This window comes from Choloepus didactylus, chromosome 11 (genome assembly GCF_015220235.1).
Source record: "Choloepus didactylus isolate mChoDid1 chromosome 11, mChoDid1.pri, whole genome shotgun sequence".
Lineage (NCBI taxonomy): Eukaryota > Metazoa > Chordata > Mammalia > Pilosa > Megalonychidae > Choloepus > Choloepus didactylus.
This window is the reverse complement of record NC_051317.1, coordinates 79,272,364-79,288,707: the sequence shown is the minus strand read 5'-3', so window position 1 is coordinate 79,288,707 and position 16,344 is coordinate 79,272,364. Positions and strand designations below refer to the sequence as shown.

The 16,344-nt window shown below is 39.2% G+C and overlaps 1 protein-coding gene across 1 annotated transcript in view; it reads right to left on the bottom strand.

Moving 5' to 3' along the window:
- Positions 1–3,999: 3,999 nt before the first annotated feature.
- Positions 4,000–16,344, bottom strand: part of SNX18 (sorting nexin 18) — a 35,519-nt gene continuing 23,174 nt past the window's right edge. Inside the window, 1 exon segment of the mRNA XM_037799158.1 lies at positions 4,000–6,629. Coding sequence (XP_037655086.1) covers positions 6,376–6,629 — 254 coding nt within the window. The 3' untranslated portion in view covers positions 4,000–6,375.

Below are 16,344 nucleotides of genomic sequence, written 5' to 3'. Positions count from 1 at the left end.
TTGCTCCAAAAGCCCCTCAGAGGCATAACATTCAGATTCCCAGTGAATGAATGCACTGATCATCAATTCAAATTGGTTCTGTGTAGAATGAGGTCATGAGATATTGAGCACTGGGCCTACTGCCCCTCTTTGTCCTGGATTTCAAGTATGTATTTCTAAGGTGTGAAAGCAGCAGAATTCAACAAAATTATTACTAATTTAATAACAAAAACCAGAATTCTGAGCTATCTCCTCCAGATATTCCTGGTGAGAGCCACAGGAAAACTTCCTAAAAATATTGGTACTTAGCTCTTCAAAAACAAGTAGGGGTCTTACTGAAAGGGGTTTCTCTCTAGAGAAATAAGCCCCTTCCTACTCCAACATCACAGAAGGGGCAGACCAGGGCTGGGCAGGGCACCAACCAGGCTGTGGCAGGAGTTTGTCCTGTGGCAGGGACAAGAACCAGGGTGGAAGGTGGAAGAACCAGGGTTTAAAACAGGAACCCCTGCTTGGCTGGGACCCAAATGTGGATTCTTTAATCTTCCACAGTAGAGCTGACATGAAGTTCTCATTTTTTAAATCCCTCCTCTTATCACTTGTCATATAATCCCAGAGGATCTTTATTGTGTTTTTGCTCCTGTCTTGCATTGCACTCAGGGCTTTTCATTGTCACTCGCTCCTCACTTCACCCATTCTCATTCCACTAGAGATGAGAAAGCAGACTCAGAGAGGTTATGACCAGCCCAAAGTTATCGAGTGTCTGCGAACACAGCTATCATTTACTGAGTACCTACTTCTGTAATTCTTATCACTTACCCATGTTTGAGAAGTAATATTACAAAATGGTTAAGCATATGCACAAAGTACTTTGCATGCTAGTTAATTTAATACCCTTAATAATTCAATAAAATCTAAGTAGGCCCATCATACAATTGAGGAAACTGAGGCTCAGAGATGGTTGGTGAGTTGCCTAAGATCGTACAGAGGATGGTGAAGCTAGGATCTGACCCATGTCTCCAGATCCAAATCATTGCTTTTCTCTGATATCCCGGATCTGCTTCCTCACTTGCAAAGAAGTCCAACAACTCAGTAATTATTACATCCTGAGTTATTTCCTGGAGTGATTGAAAATTTAAACTACTGGAAACATAAGGTCTGATGCATCTGTCTACTTTGAACTTGGAAATCATTTCCAAGATAGACAGGTGGACCTCATGGTGATGGAATGCCACATATCCTGAGCATTTCTGAGCTGTGCTGAAGGTGGCCTTCTTACAGACAACTGGCCTTGCCCTTGGCACACTTCTGGCACAAGTTCACCCGATGAAGTTTAATTTCATTTGACAGGCTGACTGATGTGGCAGTTTTGGAAGTTCCATCTCTGCCACAGAAATAATGGGACTGGGACATTCTGGGATCAGGACCAAGGAGGAAGAGCTTGGGATCCCTGGAAAGGCTTAGCCATGGCTTGGTCCCAGATGGATCACCACACCCCAAAGGGGCCCCAAGATGGAGGCAGATACTTGGCTGCCCACAGAACCGTAGCACAGCATCCTTCTGTACTCTACCCCAAAGCCTAGTCCACCACTTTCCAGCCTCACCAGAGTTTACTATTTGAGGAATTCCCTTTCATTCCCATCTGTGGCCAAGCATTATTCACTCCAGCTAACCAGAAACCTTGACAAACTGGAATTAAATGTCAGTTCCTGAGGTCCTGGCTAAAGCCATTCTTATGACAAAACATGCTTGTATTTGCATAGAGGTGGGGATTGGAGAGAAGGGAAAACCAGTCAGGTTTTGGTTCTTGTATCAAAAGGTCACACGTGGCCTGCTTTCCAGTCTATGTGATAATACTGTAGTCAGCCCCGTCCAGCAAAAGACAAAGCAACGCAACACATACACAGCAGGGAGGTGATGAAGAAAAGAGCAGATTTTGAGTTTCCCTTTGCACCTTCATGCCTAGTGCCTGGAGAATAGAATCCTTAGGAATCCAGCGGGGGGGACTGGGGCGGTTAGGATTTCTGAAAGCTGGGAGACTTCACCCAGTGAAATCCAGTTTTTTCTTAAAAGCCTACGCTTGAGACAGTCTCTGTGAAAGAAGGGGAGCACAACTCCATCCTCAGTGTCCATGCAAAAGAAAGTTTTATTCTACTCATTTCTACAGGTCTTTATAGCATACAAGGTAGTCTCCTACGTGACTGTTCTCAGGTACATTTTTTCTAAAGCCATGAGGTGTCTTTACATATCTTTAGTCTTAAGGGACAATTTCTTTGGGAGCTAGACAGGAAGCAGTGGGGGCAGGAGACAGGAGCTCAGAAACTATTACCTCATCTAAATTGCAGTCCCCTTTCAGACATGCAAGGCTTTTGGCCTTTTCCCATTCTGGAGCCCACCTTCAGGCTTCCAGATTTTGGGAAATGGGCCCTATGTATAATCTATCGAGCCAGGGGACCTTCCGTGTCTCCACAAGTCTCCAATTTGAATCTCAGCTCATCACTTTGTTGTGTGACCTTGGGTAAAGGATATCAGATCTCTCTGACCTTTTAATTCACCTATAAACTGGAGATGGAATCTTCCTTATAGGGTTGTAAAGACTAGCAGATCAAGTTTATCTTTAAGGACACCATCATTCCCTTTCTTCCTTCTCATAGTGGATCAGGTATCCACCACTGGTCCAAGCAGACTTGTGAAGCAGAAGTTGACATGGCCATCTTAGACATACTGGGAGATGCTGAGAAAACCAGGCCACAAAGAAAAAAAATAATAAAACAGGTATGTTAAAACAAGCAGACACCAGATTACAAAGCCCCACAGAGGGCAATCTTGATTCCTGAAGGGACTTTAGTCCCTGGTGGGATTCACCATGTCCTGGCACCCACCCACTACCCTTTTTATTTGGCTTAGGTGGTTTGAGCAGGACACCTCTGTTTCTGGCAATGGACTAGTCCCTGACAGAGAGGGTGAAGCACTGTACTTAAGCACCTACTATGTGTCAGATGCTGGACTCACAGCATTTATTTCAAAAAACACTCACTTTACTGCTGTATGTTTAATAGTTACTGATGTTACTACTAACATAAGCAGACACGCAGTGGGACTACTTGAATGGCTCTGGTTTTAAATTAGTCAAATTGCTCTAGAGTTTTAGGAACAATTTTCATAGCAATTGCAGATGGAAGCTCACAACTCTTTTTATCCTGTGTTAAGTCTTTCAACATTAAATCACTACACTCTCGGCTAATGGAGAAAAAATTAATTATAATATTCCATTAAAGCTGAGGAATAAAACTCTTATTTTTTAAGAGATAAACATGGCTGATCTCACTAATCATAACATTTTGAAGGAAATAAAACAAACCATACTCAACAGTCCTAGTTGATAAATAAATAATACCCTGTTTTACTTATTCTGTTAGACAAAGATAAAGTTATTGATGAGAAAATGAATAATGCTTATTGATTTAAAAGTATCAGACATGGTATTTGCTTCTGAGGAAATAAAGACATAAAGGGGGAAAAAGCCTATAGTAATGAACTTGGTAAAGAATGACATCTAAAAGTCTATACATAAACTTACATGCACAACTTTACAGACTAAAATATATTTCAAGTCCTTAACTATGAGAACAGCAGCAAAATTTAGGACAATTAAAAATCGGCTCTTAAGAATCTGCTGTGTTGTTATGAACAGATGCAAGACTCAACTGTACCAGTGAAGCCCAATAAAAACCCTAATTCCTACTGCAATCCCAGTTCCTGCTGCACTAACTTCATGTTTCACTTTCAAACGTGTTCCCTTGGTCCGGGTACAAACCATACGTTCAGAAACGACAGCCTGGAAGGGTAAAAGGGTTCTAAGGCACAGCTCGTGGCACCAGTCTCGCTGCACTGTAGTTGCAGCACATACACGATGCCAGCTGTAATTAAAACAGCAAAGCCAGGCTCAAAAGGATGCCCTTGCATTACAAACACATCACATACCAGAATGACAAATTACAGAAATAAAGACAAGTAATGGCATGAAGGGCATGACAGTTTATTTTTTAAAAATCGTTCCACGCTGGTCGTGACAACCAGCACACACTCATGATGGCTTTTCTCTTGGGCATTAACGTTGCAGCAATGTTGAGTCCTGAAATGCTCCAACAGGACTGTCTGAGAAATAAAGATCTTAGATGAAAAGGAAGACTAGTAATTCTGGTGTTCTACCTCACAAAAATAATTGAAACCCCTTATGAATCAGTGGCATTATAATGTAATGTAGTTACAAAGTAAAAAGGTTCTCTTAGAAGTAGGCAGCATGAACTGCTACTTCCTTGTACTTTAATCTTTAGTTGTTATAATTTAAGCTATATCCACCCTGGCTAAAGCACAATCATACAAGACCTCAGATAATTTCCATGCTATCATTGCACAAGTTTAGTGATTTTCTTTAAAAAAAACAAACAAAAAAAACAAAAACAAAAAACCCTCAAACCAACATCAAAATAGAGACAAGTGATTTTTCACATCATTTGAAAAGCATAGTGCTTATCTGTCCAATACAGACTCAAACTTTAAACACTATACTCTCCCAACTCCTACAATAAAATTAACATTTTTATATATATGGATTTTGTTTACAGAACTGTATTTTGCAATCAAGAAGATAAAGGTTACTTTTTAGAGGACAATGTATTTGGTTACAGTTCTGAATATCTATAGTAAAGATAAAGCCACATGATGTCAAATCAAAAATTTCTAAGGTATGAAATTTTGACCAAGGGTCAAAATGATAAACTAGTCTTAAAAAATATAACCCATATGAATTACTTTTTAGAAATTAAATGTGCTGTTGAGTATCTGTTTCAATAACCTTTTCGTTTTTTACTATCTGCAAACTGACCTAGTGACTCACCAATTTTCCAACTGACCTCTTTACTTCCAGGTTACCATTTCAGTACCAAGGGATTTCTGAGGCAGCATAAATTTGACTTCATAAAAACAGTGGATATTTTAACCTTTCAGTGACAGTTTTAAATCTGTAAACTCAAGGATCACATTATTTAGCTCACCAACTACAAAAACATTGAGAGTTTGGCATTTCAAGCCAGAATCTTTGTGCTTTTTAAATTAAGCTGCTTTTGAATCTTTTTGGTATTTATCAGCCATTTGTATTTCCCTTATAATAATAAAAGAATATATTAAAATAACTTTTAAGGTCAAATATTCTGGGGCTTATCAATACTTTTTTTTTTAAATGCAGTATAAATCAATTATTTTTTCCTTCAGTATTTGGAATAATAGAAATTATTTCTGGTCCCTCCTCATAGCAACCAACACTACTTTTCATCACGAATAACACTGAATTTTACAGACATCCCTGAAAAGTTTTTGATTAAGTAAACGAGTGAATCACAGTGGAGTCTCAATCAGTTAACAGTATGGATCCATTAAGAAAAAAACACACACACTAAATATTAAAATCTTTAAGCTAAAAACAAAACAAAAAATCTTTAAGAACTTAAAACTGAGTGTGTATTGTCACTGATCCTGTACTTGTATCCCCTGATTGACCAGACTCCTCTTCTCCATTTTATAAGACATGTTCGCTTAAATCTTCATGCCAAGTTTTCCCTTGAGTAAAGAGACTTCTGCTACTATAGCATCTAAGGGAATAGAGTGGCACCACATCCCTTCCTAAAAGACTTCATTCTGAGATGACCATCGAGTCCCTCTTCTCTGCTCTTGCCGGCATTTTATCAGGAGATAATACTCGCCGTGCAAACTGATGACAGCTGATCCCCACCCCCACCCTCAGCAAACATGAGGTGGCCATCAGTTTGTCATTATATGCACTGGCCTTTTACACTTTCATTCATAAAAGTTGTGGCTTACTTAAAAAAAAAAAAAATTAAAAGGAGGGGGAAGAAATGAAAACCAAGAGTCTAAAGGCACAAAGTAGCATAGCTGCTCTAGTTGGAGTTTGTAAACAGAGAATAGGTTGAATTTAGGTAATCCCGATCTATGAGAGTAAAAAGGCATCCACAGCAGGCTTTTATCCAGCCAGCTTCTTTGAGACTCTTCATGGGTTTTGAGGTCTACAAAGTATGCACTAAAATACCCATACTTCAAAAAGCAATAAGGCAAATAGTATAATCATTATTCAAAAAGTTACAATGGTAGTGTAGGCATACGTAGTATAATTTAGTTACAATGTGTGGTACTGTTTCTATTACATAACCATATTAACTGTTTCTTTCCTACATAATTATATATTCAGCTGGGTTTCATTTGAACACAAAATCATCCTTGTACCACCACTGACAGTTGGCAATAGGTCTTTGATAGCAGTTTTTATTCTGCTGTAGAAATTTCCTCAAACTGAAAAAAAGTCCATAATTCAATGTCCAGTCATTAAACACTGTCATATTTGTGAAGAGCTTCTTCCAATTTCTGGGTCACTTTTTGGAAAAATATTATTTGTTGTTGTAAGAAATGCTGCATCTGTGATTTAAAGTCTCTTACTCGAATTTGATGGAAGTGGTGAATTTCAGCCAAAGTGGCAAAAGAAATAGTGTTACAGCGATCTTGAATGCCATCAGCCTTTTGAACCTCCATTTTCCCTTCTTCCACATGTCGCCTACTCTCCTTTACTTTGGTAAGAGCTCCTGTAGTTTAAAAACAAAAAACATTAAAAATATATATACACACACATCTCCCAATGACATAGCTACATATTAAGCAGAATCTTAGACATTGTAAATGCTTGCAAAAACTATTTTAAGGTCCTTTGGAATTACTGATGTTTACCATACTGACTGAATACCTGTAGTATTTTCCATCTCTTCCAATAGAGATACTATATATAACAGATAATAAACTGCAAATAATTGTCTCTAAATAAAGACAGACTGTGAAACTCTGCAGTCATGTTCACGTTCTTAAGAGAAAAGGTTGGATATTATATACACATATATAAATAGAATATTAAAACGATACCCCATAGAGGATGCAAAACCACTTCCTCAAAAAGTCTCACTAAAGAATTACTGTAAAAGACCTCAACCCAGGCTCTGAAACATGTAAGCACCAACACAGCTGTGTTCAACAATGAAGGGGTGAATAATACATGCCTGGTTCTGACTCCAGACTCTATTAGGAGACCCACACCTGAAGGATAAGGGCCTTGTGAAATAAGTCGCTACCTTTCTTTAGGACTGCAAAGATCAGGGAGTTTTACGTCTGCCATAATTGCATGCAAGATGACTTGGGAATCAAGCCAGAGGCACCACAGCCTCTAGTCAAGAAATATCACCAGAGGGTGTGTGCAGGGCTGGGGTGGGGAATTAGTCACCCTGGCAGGTGCCACGTGGGGGAGAACCTCCCCAAGAAGCACAGTCTAGACAGACATGAAAGGCCAGGGATGGTCAGGAGTGGAAAACATAGGAAATTCATGGGTTCTTGGGTATGAGCGATAATAAATCTCAAATCTCCTGAACACAACCAGTTCAAGAACTCAAATTTCCCAATTTCATCTAGCACTCATTCTATTAATGACAAGACAAGAGAAAGAGATTGAGATTGAGATTGAGAGAGAGAAAGAGAGAGAAAGTCCAGTACACATGGTGTGGCAGTCTGGCAACACAATATGGAAGAAAGAAACAGTTTTTCTCATATACATTTTAACAAAGAGTAAGAGTGCCATTAGTAAGCTAATTATGAAAGTTAGTTTACTGGTTTAATGACCGGGAGCAAACAGACAAAATGTGACATCTTTGAACAGCTCAAGCTATACATAAGAAAAAACAGCAAGGGTGTTTAACACCTGGGAATGACAAACAGAACTACTAACCAAGCTATCAGAAAGCTTCCCTTTACCCTACACCTTGACCCACTGTGCTTCTACACTCTATGCTCTCTCAAGACAAAAGCAGCAGCATATTTTTTTCTAATAGAAACAATATTACAAACATTAGTTAGACGTAATTGAAATAGTATTATTTTTAGAACTAGAATTTGGGTTTTGTTACAAAGAGCTGTGTTCTCACAGTTGATGTGGTAATTCTAAAACTGAGAATTGTCTGCAAACATTTCTAGAGTTCACATATTTTAATATTTAAAATATCGCAAGAAAACCAGAGGGAGCAAATCAGGCTTAGCATCTGTGGAGTGGGAAGTTGGAGAAAGAACACTATCGGGGTGGAGTTAAACCATTTACGGACTTGTTACTTCTAGGATTCCTTTAAAAGTTAAACATATTTGTAGCTGCTTAAGAAGCAATTGCAGAAGTACAATACAACCAGATGCAGAATTGTAACAAAGTATTATAGCATCTTTTAAGCATTTTCTCAGCTGTACTGCATTTTTTACCGAACCCAAGAAGAGTGAAAAACAAAAGCTATAAACGTTATCCAGACTCAGAGGAACAGAGGAACTACACATTTTTATCATGGAATCCATACAAAAACAGGCAAAGGTTTTCAAAAACTTTACTTTTTTTTTTTTTTTTTAATCTTCATTTTATTGAGATATATTCACATACCATGCAGTCATACAAAACAAATCGTACATTTGATTGTTCACAGTACCATTACAGAGTTGTACATTCATCACCTAAATCAATCCCTGACACCTTCATTAGCACACACACAAAAATAACAAGAATAATAATTAGAGTGAAAAAGAGCAATTGAAGTAAAAAAGAACACTGGGTACCTTTGTCTCTTTGTTTCCTTCCCCTATTTTTCTACTCATCCATCCATAAACTAGACAAAGTGGAGTGTGGTCCTTATGGCTTTCCCAATCCCATTGTCACCCCTCATAAGCTACATTTTTATACAACTCTCTTCGAGATTCATGGGTTCTGGGTTGTAGTTTGATAGTTTCAGGTATCCACCACCAGCTACCCCAATTCTTTAGAACCTAAAAAGGGTTGTCTAAAGTGTGCATAAGAGTGCCCACCAGAGTGACCTCTCGGCTCGTTTTGGAATCTCTCTGCCACTGAAGCTTATTTCATTTCCTTTCACATCCCCCTTTTGGTCAAGAAGATGTTCTCCGTCCCACGATGCCAGGTCTACATTCCTCCCTGGGAGTCATATTCCACGTTGCCAGGGAGATTCACTCCCCTGGGTGTCTGATCCCACGTAGGGGGGAGGGCAGTGATTTCACCTTTCAAGTTGCCTTAGCTAGAGAGACAGGGCCACATCTGAGCAACAAAGAGGCATTCGGGAGGAGGCTCTTAGGCACAACCATGGGAAGGCCTAGACTCTCCTTTGCAGCAACTGTCTTCCCAAGGGTAAAACCTGTGGTAGAGGGCTCAACCCATCAAACCACCAGTCCCCTAGGTCTGTGGTCACGTTAGCAACCATCGAGGTGGGGTAGGCCAATACCTCTGCATTCTCCACAGGCTCCTCAAGGGGGCACTACATCTTTTTTTCCTTGTTTTTTTTTTTTTGTTTTGTTTTGTTTTTTAACTTTCCCTTCTTTTTTAAATCAACTGTATGAAAAAAAGTTAAAAAGAAAACAAACATACAATAAAAGAACATTTCAAAGAGACCATAACAAGGGAGTAAGAAAAAGACAACTAACCTAAGATAACTGCTTAACTTCCAACATGTTCCTACTTTACCCCAAGAAAGTTACCTAATATAGCAACATTTCTGTGAACTTGTTCCTACTATATCCATCAGAAATTAACAGACCATAGTCATTCCTGGGCATCCCCAGAACGTTAAATAGCTTATCTGTTCTTAGATTATTGTTCCCCCTTCCTTAATTGCTCTCTATTGCTAGTTCCCCTACATTCTACATTATAAACCATTTGTTTTACATTTTTCAAAGTTCACATTAGTGGTAGCATATAATATTTCTCTTTTTCTGCCTGGCTTATTTCGCTCAGCATTATGTCTTCAAGGTTCATCCATGTTGTCATATGTTTCACAAGATCATTCCTTCTTACTGTCGCGTAGTATTCCATCGTGTGTATATACCACATTTTATTTATCCACTCATCTGTTGAAGGACATTTGGGTTGTTTCCATCTCTTGGCAATTGTGAATAGTGCTGCTATGAACATTGGTGTGCAGACATCTGTTCGTGTCACTGCTATCCGATCTTCTGGGTATATACCAAGAAGTGCAATCGCTGGATCAAATGGTAACTCTATATCTAGTTTTCTAAGGAACTGCCAGACTGACTTCCAGAGTGGCTGAACCATTATACAGTCCCACCAACAATGAATAAGAGTTCCAATTTCTCCACATCCCCTCCAGCATTTGTAGTTTCCTGTTTGTTTAATGGCAGCCATTCTAATCGGTGTGAGATGGTATCTCATTGTGGTCTAAATTTGCATCTCTCTAATAGCTAGTGAAGCTGAACATTTTTTCACGTGTTTCTTGGCCATTTGTATTTCCTCTTCAGAGAACTGTCTTTTCATATCTTTTGCCCATTTTATAATAGAGCTGTCTGTACTATTGTCATTGAGTTGTAGGATTTCTTTATATATGCAAGATATCAGTCTTTTGTCAGATACATGGTTCCCAAAAATTTTTTCCCATTGAGTTGGCTGCCTCTTTACCTTTTTGAGAAATTCCTTTGAGGTGCAGAAACTTCTAAGCTTGAGGAGTTCCCATTTATTTTTTCTTTTGTTGCTTGTGCTTTGGGTGTAAAGTCTAGAAAGTGGCTGCCTAATACAAAGTCTTGAAGATGTTTTCCTACATTATCTTCTAGGAGTTTTATGGTACTTTCTTTTATATTGAGATCTTTCATCCATTTTGAGTTAATTTTTGTGTAGGGGGTGAGGTAGGGGTCCTCTTTCATTCTTTTGGATATGGATATCCAACTCTCCCAGCCCCGTTTGTTGAAAAGACCATTATGACTCAGTTCAGTGACTTTGGGGGCCTTATCAAAGATCAGTCGGCCATAGATCTGAGGGTCTATCTCTGAATTCTCAATTCGATTCCATTGATCTATATGTCTATCATTGTGCCAGTACCATGCTGTTTTGGCAACTGTGGCTTTATAATAAGCTTCAAAGTCAGGGAGTGTAAGTCCTCCCACTTCGTTTTTCTTTTTTAGAGTGTCTTTAGCAATTCGAGGCATCTTTCCTTTCCAAATAAATTTGATAACTAGCTTTTCCAAGTCTGCAAAGTAGGATGTTGGAATTTTGATTGGGATCGCATTGAATCTGTAGATGAGTTTGGGTAGAATTGACATCTTAATGACATTTAGCCTTCCTATCCATGAACATGGAATATTTTTCCAACTTTTAAGGTCCCCTTCTATTTCTTTTAGTAGAGTTATGTAGTTTTCTTTGTATAGGTCTTTTACATCTTTGGTTAAGTTTATTCCTAGGTACTTGATTTTTTTAGTTGCTATTGAAAATGGTATTTTTTTCTTGAGTGTCTCTTCAGTTTGTTCATTTCTAGCATATAGAAACATTACTGACTTATGTGCATTAATCTTGTATCCCGCTACTTTGCTAAATTTGTTTATTAGCTCTAGTAGCTGTATCGTCGATTTCTCAGGGTTTTCTAGATATAAGATCATGTCATCTGCAAACAATGACAGTTTTACTTCTTCTTTTCCAATTTGGATGCCTTTTATTTCTTTGTCTTGCCGGATTGCCCTGCCTAGCACTTCCAGCACAATGCTGAATAACAGTGGTGACAGCGGGCATCCTTGTCTTGTTCCTGATCTTAGAGGGAAGGCTTTCAGTCTCTCACCATTGAGTACTATGCTGGCTGTGGGTTTTTCATATATGCTCTTTATCATGTTGAGGAAGTTTCCTTCAATTCCTACCTTTTGAAGTGTTTTTATCAAAAACGGATGTTGGATTTTGTCAAATGCTTTTCAGCATCTATTGAGATGATCAATTGATTTTTCCCTTTTGACTTGTTAATGTGTTGTAATACATTGATTGATTTTCTTATGTTGAACCATCCTTGCATGCCTGGAATGAACCCCACTTGGTCATGGTGTATGATTTTTTTAATGTGGCTTTGGATTCGATTTGCAAGTATTTTGTTGAGGATTTTTGCATCTATATTCATTAGGGAGATTGGCCGGTAGTTTTCCTTTTTTGTAGCATCTTTGCCTGGTTTTGGTATTAGATTGATGTTAGCTTCATAAAATGAGTTAGGTAGTGTTCCATTTTCTTCAATGTTTTGAAAGAGTTTGAGTAAGATTGGTGTCAGTTCTTTCTGGAAAGTTTGGTAGAATTCCCCTGTGAAGCCATCTGGCCCTGGGCATTTTATTTGTGGGAAGATTTTGGATGACTGATTGGATCTCTTTGCTTGTGATGGGTTGGTTGAGGTCTTCTATTTCTTCTCTGGTCAGTCTAGGTTGTTCATATGTTTCCAGGAAATTGTCCATTTCCTCTACATTATCCAGTTTGTTGCCATATAGTTGTTCATAATATCCTCCTATAATTTTTTTAATTTCTTCAGGATCTGCAGTTATGTCACCTTTTTCATTCATTATTTTGTTTATATGGGTCTTCTCTCTTTTTGATTTTGTCAGTCTAGCTAGGGGCTTGTCAATCTTGTTGATCTTCTCAAAGAACCAACTTTTGGTGATATTTATCCTCTCTATTGTTTTTTTGTTCTCTATGTCATTTATTTCTGCTTTAATCCTTGTTATTTCTTGTCTTCTACTTGGTTTAGGATTGGTTTGCTGTTCATTTTCTAGCTTCTTCAGTTGATCCATTAGTTCTTTGATTTTGGCTCTTTCTTCCTTTTTAATATATGCGTTTAGTGCTATAAATTTCCCCCTCAGCACTGCTTTTGCTGCATCCCATAGGTTTTGGAATGTTGTGTTCTCATTTTCATTCGTCTCTATATATTTAGCAATTTCTCTTGCTATTTCTTCTTTAACCCACTGATTGTTTAGGAGTGTGTTGTTTAACCTCCAGGTATTTGTGAATTTTCTAAGTCTCTGATGGTTATTGACTTCTAATTGTATTCCATTGTGGTCAGAGAATGTGCTTTGAATAATGTCAATCTTTTTAAATTTATTTAGGCTTGTCCCAGCATATGATCTATTCTGGAGAAAGTTCCGTGAGCACTAGAAAAGTATGTGTATCCTGGTGATTTGGGATGTAATGTCCTGTATATGTCTGTTAAATCTAATTCATTTATCAGATTGTTTAGGTTTTCAATTTCCTTATTGGTCTTCTGTCTGGTTGATCTATCTATAGGAGAGAGTGATGTGTTGAAGTCTCCCACAATTACTGTGGAAACATCAATTGCTTCCTTTAGTTTTGCCAGTGGTTCTCTCATGTATTTTGTGGCACCTTGACTGGGTGCATAGACATTTACGATTGTTATTTCTTCTTGTTGAATTGCCCCTTTTATTAGTATGTAGTGGCCTTCTTTGTCTCTCAAAACATCCCTGCATTTGAAGTCTATTTTATCTGAGATTAACATTGCTACACCTGCTTTCTTTTGGCTGTAGCTTGCATGAAATATTTTTTTCCATCCTTTCACTTTCATTTTCTTTGTGTCCCTGTGTCTAAGATGAGTCTCTTGTATGCAACATATTGATGGTTCATTTTTTTTGATCCATTCTGCGAATCTATATCTTTTAATTGGGGAGTTTAATCCATTTACATTCAACGTTATAACCGTGAAGGCATTTCTTGAATCAGCCATCTTATCCTTTGGTTTATGTTTGTCATATTTTCCCCCTCTCTCTATTAATATCCTTTATTGTACCCATACCGAATCTCTTTAGTACTGAACCTTTCTCCAAGTCTCTCTGTCCTTTCTTTGTTTCTCTGTCTGTAGGGCTCCCTTTAGTATCTCCAGTAGGGCAGATCTCTTGTTAGCAAATTCTCTCAGCATTTGTTTGTCTGTGAAAAATTTAAGCTCTCCCTCAAATTTGAAGGAGAGCTTTGCTGGATAAAGTATTCTTGGCTGGAAATTTTTCTCACTCAGAATTTTAAATATATCGTGCCACTGCCTTCTCGCCTCCATGGTGGCTGCTGAGTAGTCATTACTTAGTCTTATGCTGTTTCCTTTGTATGTGGTGAATTGCTTTTCTCTTGCTGCTTTCAGAACTTGCTCCTTCTCTTCTGTGTTTGACAGTGTGATCAGAATATGTCTCGGAGTGGGTTTATTTGGATTTATTCCATTTGGAGTTCGCTGAGCATTTATGATTTGTGTATTTATGTTGTTTAGAAGATTTGGGAAGTTTTCCCCAACAATTTCTTTGAATACTCTTCCTAGACCTTTACCCTTTTCTTCCCCTTCTGGAACACCAATGAGTCTTATATTCGGATGTTTCATATTATCTATCATATCCCTGAGGTCCGTTTCGATTTTTTCAATTTTTTTCCCCATTCTTTCTTTTATGCTTTCATTTTCCATTCTGTCATCTTCCAGGTCACTGATTCGTTGTTCAACTTCCTCTAGTCTTGTACTATGAGTGTCCAGAATCTTTTTAATTTGGTCAACAGTTTCTTTAATTTTCATAAGATCATCCATTTTTTTATTTAGTCTTGCAATGCCTTCTTTATGCTCTTCTAGGGTCTTCTTGATTTCCTTTGTATCCCGTACTATGGTCTCATTGTTTGTCTTTAGTTCTTTGAGTAGCTGCTCTAGGTGCTGTGTCTCTTCTGATATTTTGATTTGGGTGCTTGGGCTTGGGTTATCCATATCGTCTGGTTTTTTCATATGCTTTAGAATTTTCTGTTGTTTTTGGCCTCTTGGCATTTGCTGAACTTGATAGGGTTCTTTTAGGATTTGTAGACCAAGTGAAGTCCTTATCTCTAATATGTCAGATGTACAGCTTCGTGGAGTACACTTTCTCTAACTAACCAGCAGGTGGCGTCCACGAGCCACCTGTTCTCCACAAGCCAGTTCTCCCCTGCTTAGCCTTTTTGGTGAGTGGGGGAGTGAGTCTTGTGGGGTCCAATTGGTGTACCAAGCTTGCATGTGTAGTTGGTGTTGCCTGCCCTGTATATGGGGCGTGTTTCTGAGCAGTCAGGGAGGGGGGGTGGCTCTAACAATCAAATCTCCCTGGTGATCCTAGAGTTTTAAGGATGCTGCAATAGTCTAATCCTTCAGTTCAGTCCTGCCACAGTTTGTCTCTGCCACTGACCCACAAGTCCTTGCTATTGGTGTATGGCTCCTGAGACTTGCAAATGGGCCCCTCTTCCAGGCTGTGCACCCCGGGTCCTCTGTTGAGGGATGACTGTGCTATGTCACAGGTGAGTGCCGTCCCCCCAGGGCAGTTCTGGGCTTCTGGGCTGTGTAGGGAGGCTCCCAGTCTGCTGAAATGATGGCTGAATGGGGCTTTGTTAATTCACACTGCTCCACCTTCCCAACTCTGGGACAATCAGCTGAGGTTGCAGGGAAGGCTGATGTCCACGCCCAGTTTTGTGGTGTGTGCCTGTTATTTGAAGCACTTCCGTCACACTGGGTTGTCTGGGGCAGCTCTGGGCTATGGGGCTGGCGATGGGCAGGAGTGTTTTTCCTGTCCACCAGGATGATGGCTGTGAGCAGACACCCCCCTTTTCTTGGGAAGTTGTGGTGTTTAGTGAATTTTCTCAGCCACTGGATTATTGCCTTTTTTCTCAGAGCTCTCTTAGTTCTGCTCTTGACTTGAGCTGCCCAAATTGCAAGTCTTTGAAGCTTTCTGTATTGGACTTCTTAGAGTAATTGTTTTAGAAAAAGAAAAAAGGATTAAAAAAAAAAAAAAAAAAAAGGGCCCTCCTCAGAGATCTAATGGGTTATTGAAATGCTAAGAGACAAAGCAATTAGGGCCATTAAGGAAAGGTCCACAGGGCAGAGAGATCAGCTTTTCTTTGGGATTTGCATATGAGCCTCAGGGCCTGAGCTCTGCCCTTCCCCTTTCTATGCTCACCAGAACTCCAAAAATCCTCCACTTTTATTTTGGAGTTTTTCGTGTTGTTTTTTTTCTATGCCTGTCTCCTCTCTGCTGGGCTGGCTGCTCTCAGATTCTCTGGTGTCTGGTCTCACTCTATCTATGGTTGGAGTCTGGATCAGTAGAATGAACTTCTGATAAGGGCTGCCACTGCAGTTCTCCCTTCTCCTTCCCGGAGCTGACAGCCCCTCCTCCCACAGGACTGAGCCTGGCAGGGAGGGGTGCGGGTCCCCTGGCCACAAAAACTTACAGATTTCGCTGATCTCAGCAGTTCCGCATTTTCATGAGTGTTGTATGAAGTATGTCCAAAGTCAGATTGCTCTGTGGTGTCCAGTCCATGCAGTTCCTGGCTTTCTACCTACTTTCCTGGAGGAGTAACTAAAACATACCCAAAAGCTTTACTTTTTAAGTGGTTAGTTTAGAAGGAATCTACCCGCTGCCAGTCTGTTCCCCTCATAAACATAATATTGCCACATTTGCTTTCAAAACAGAAAAGGG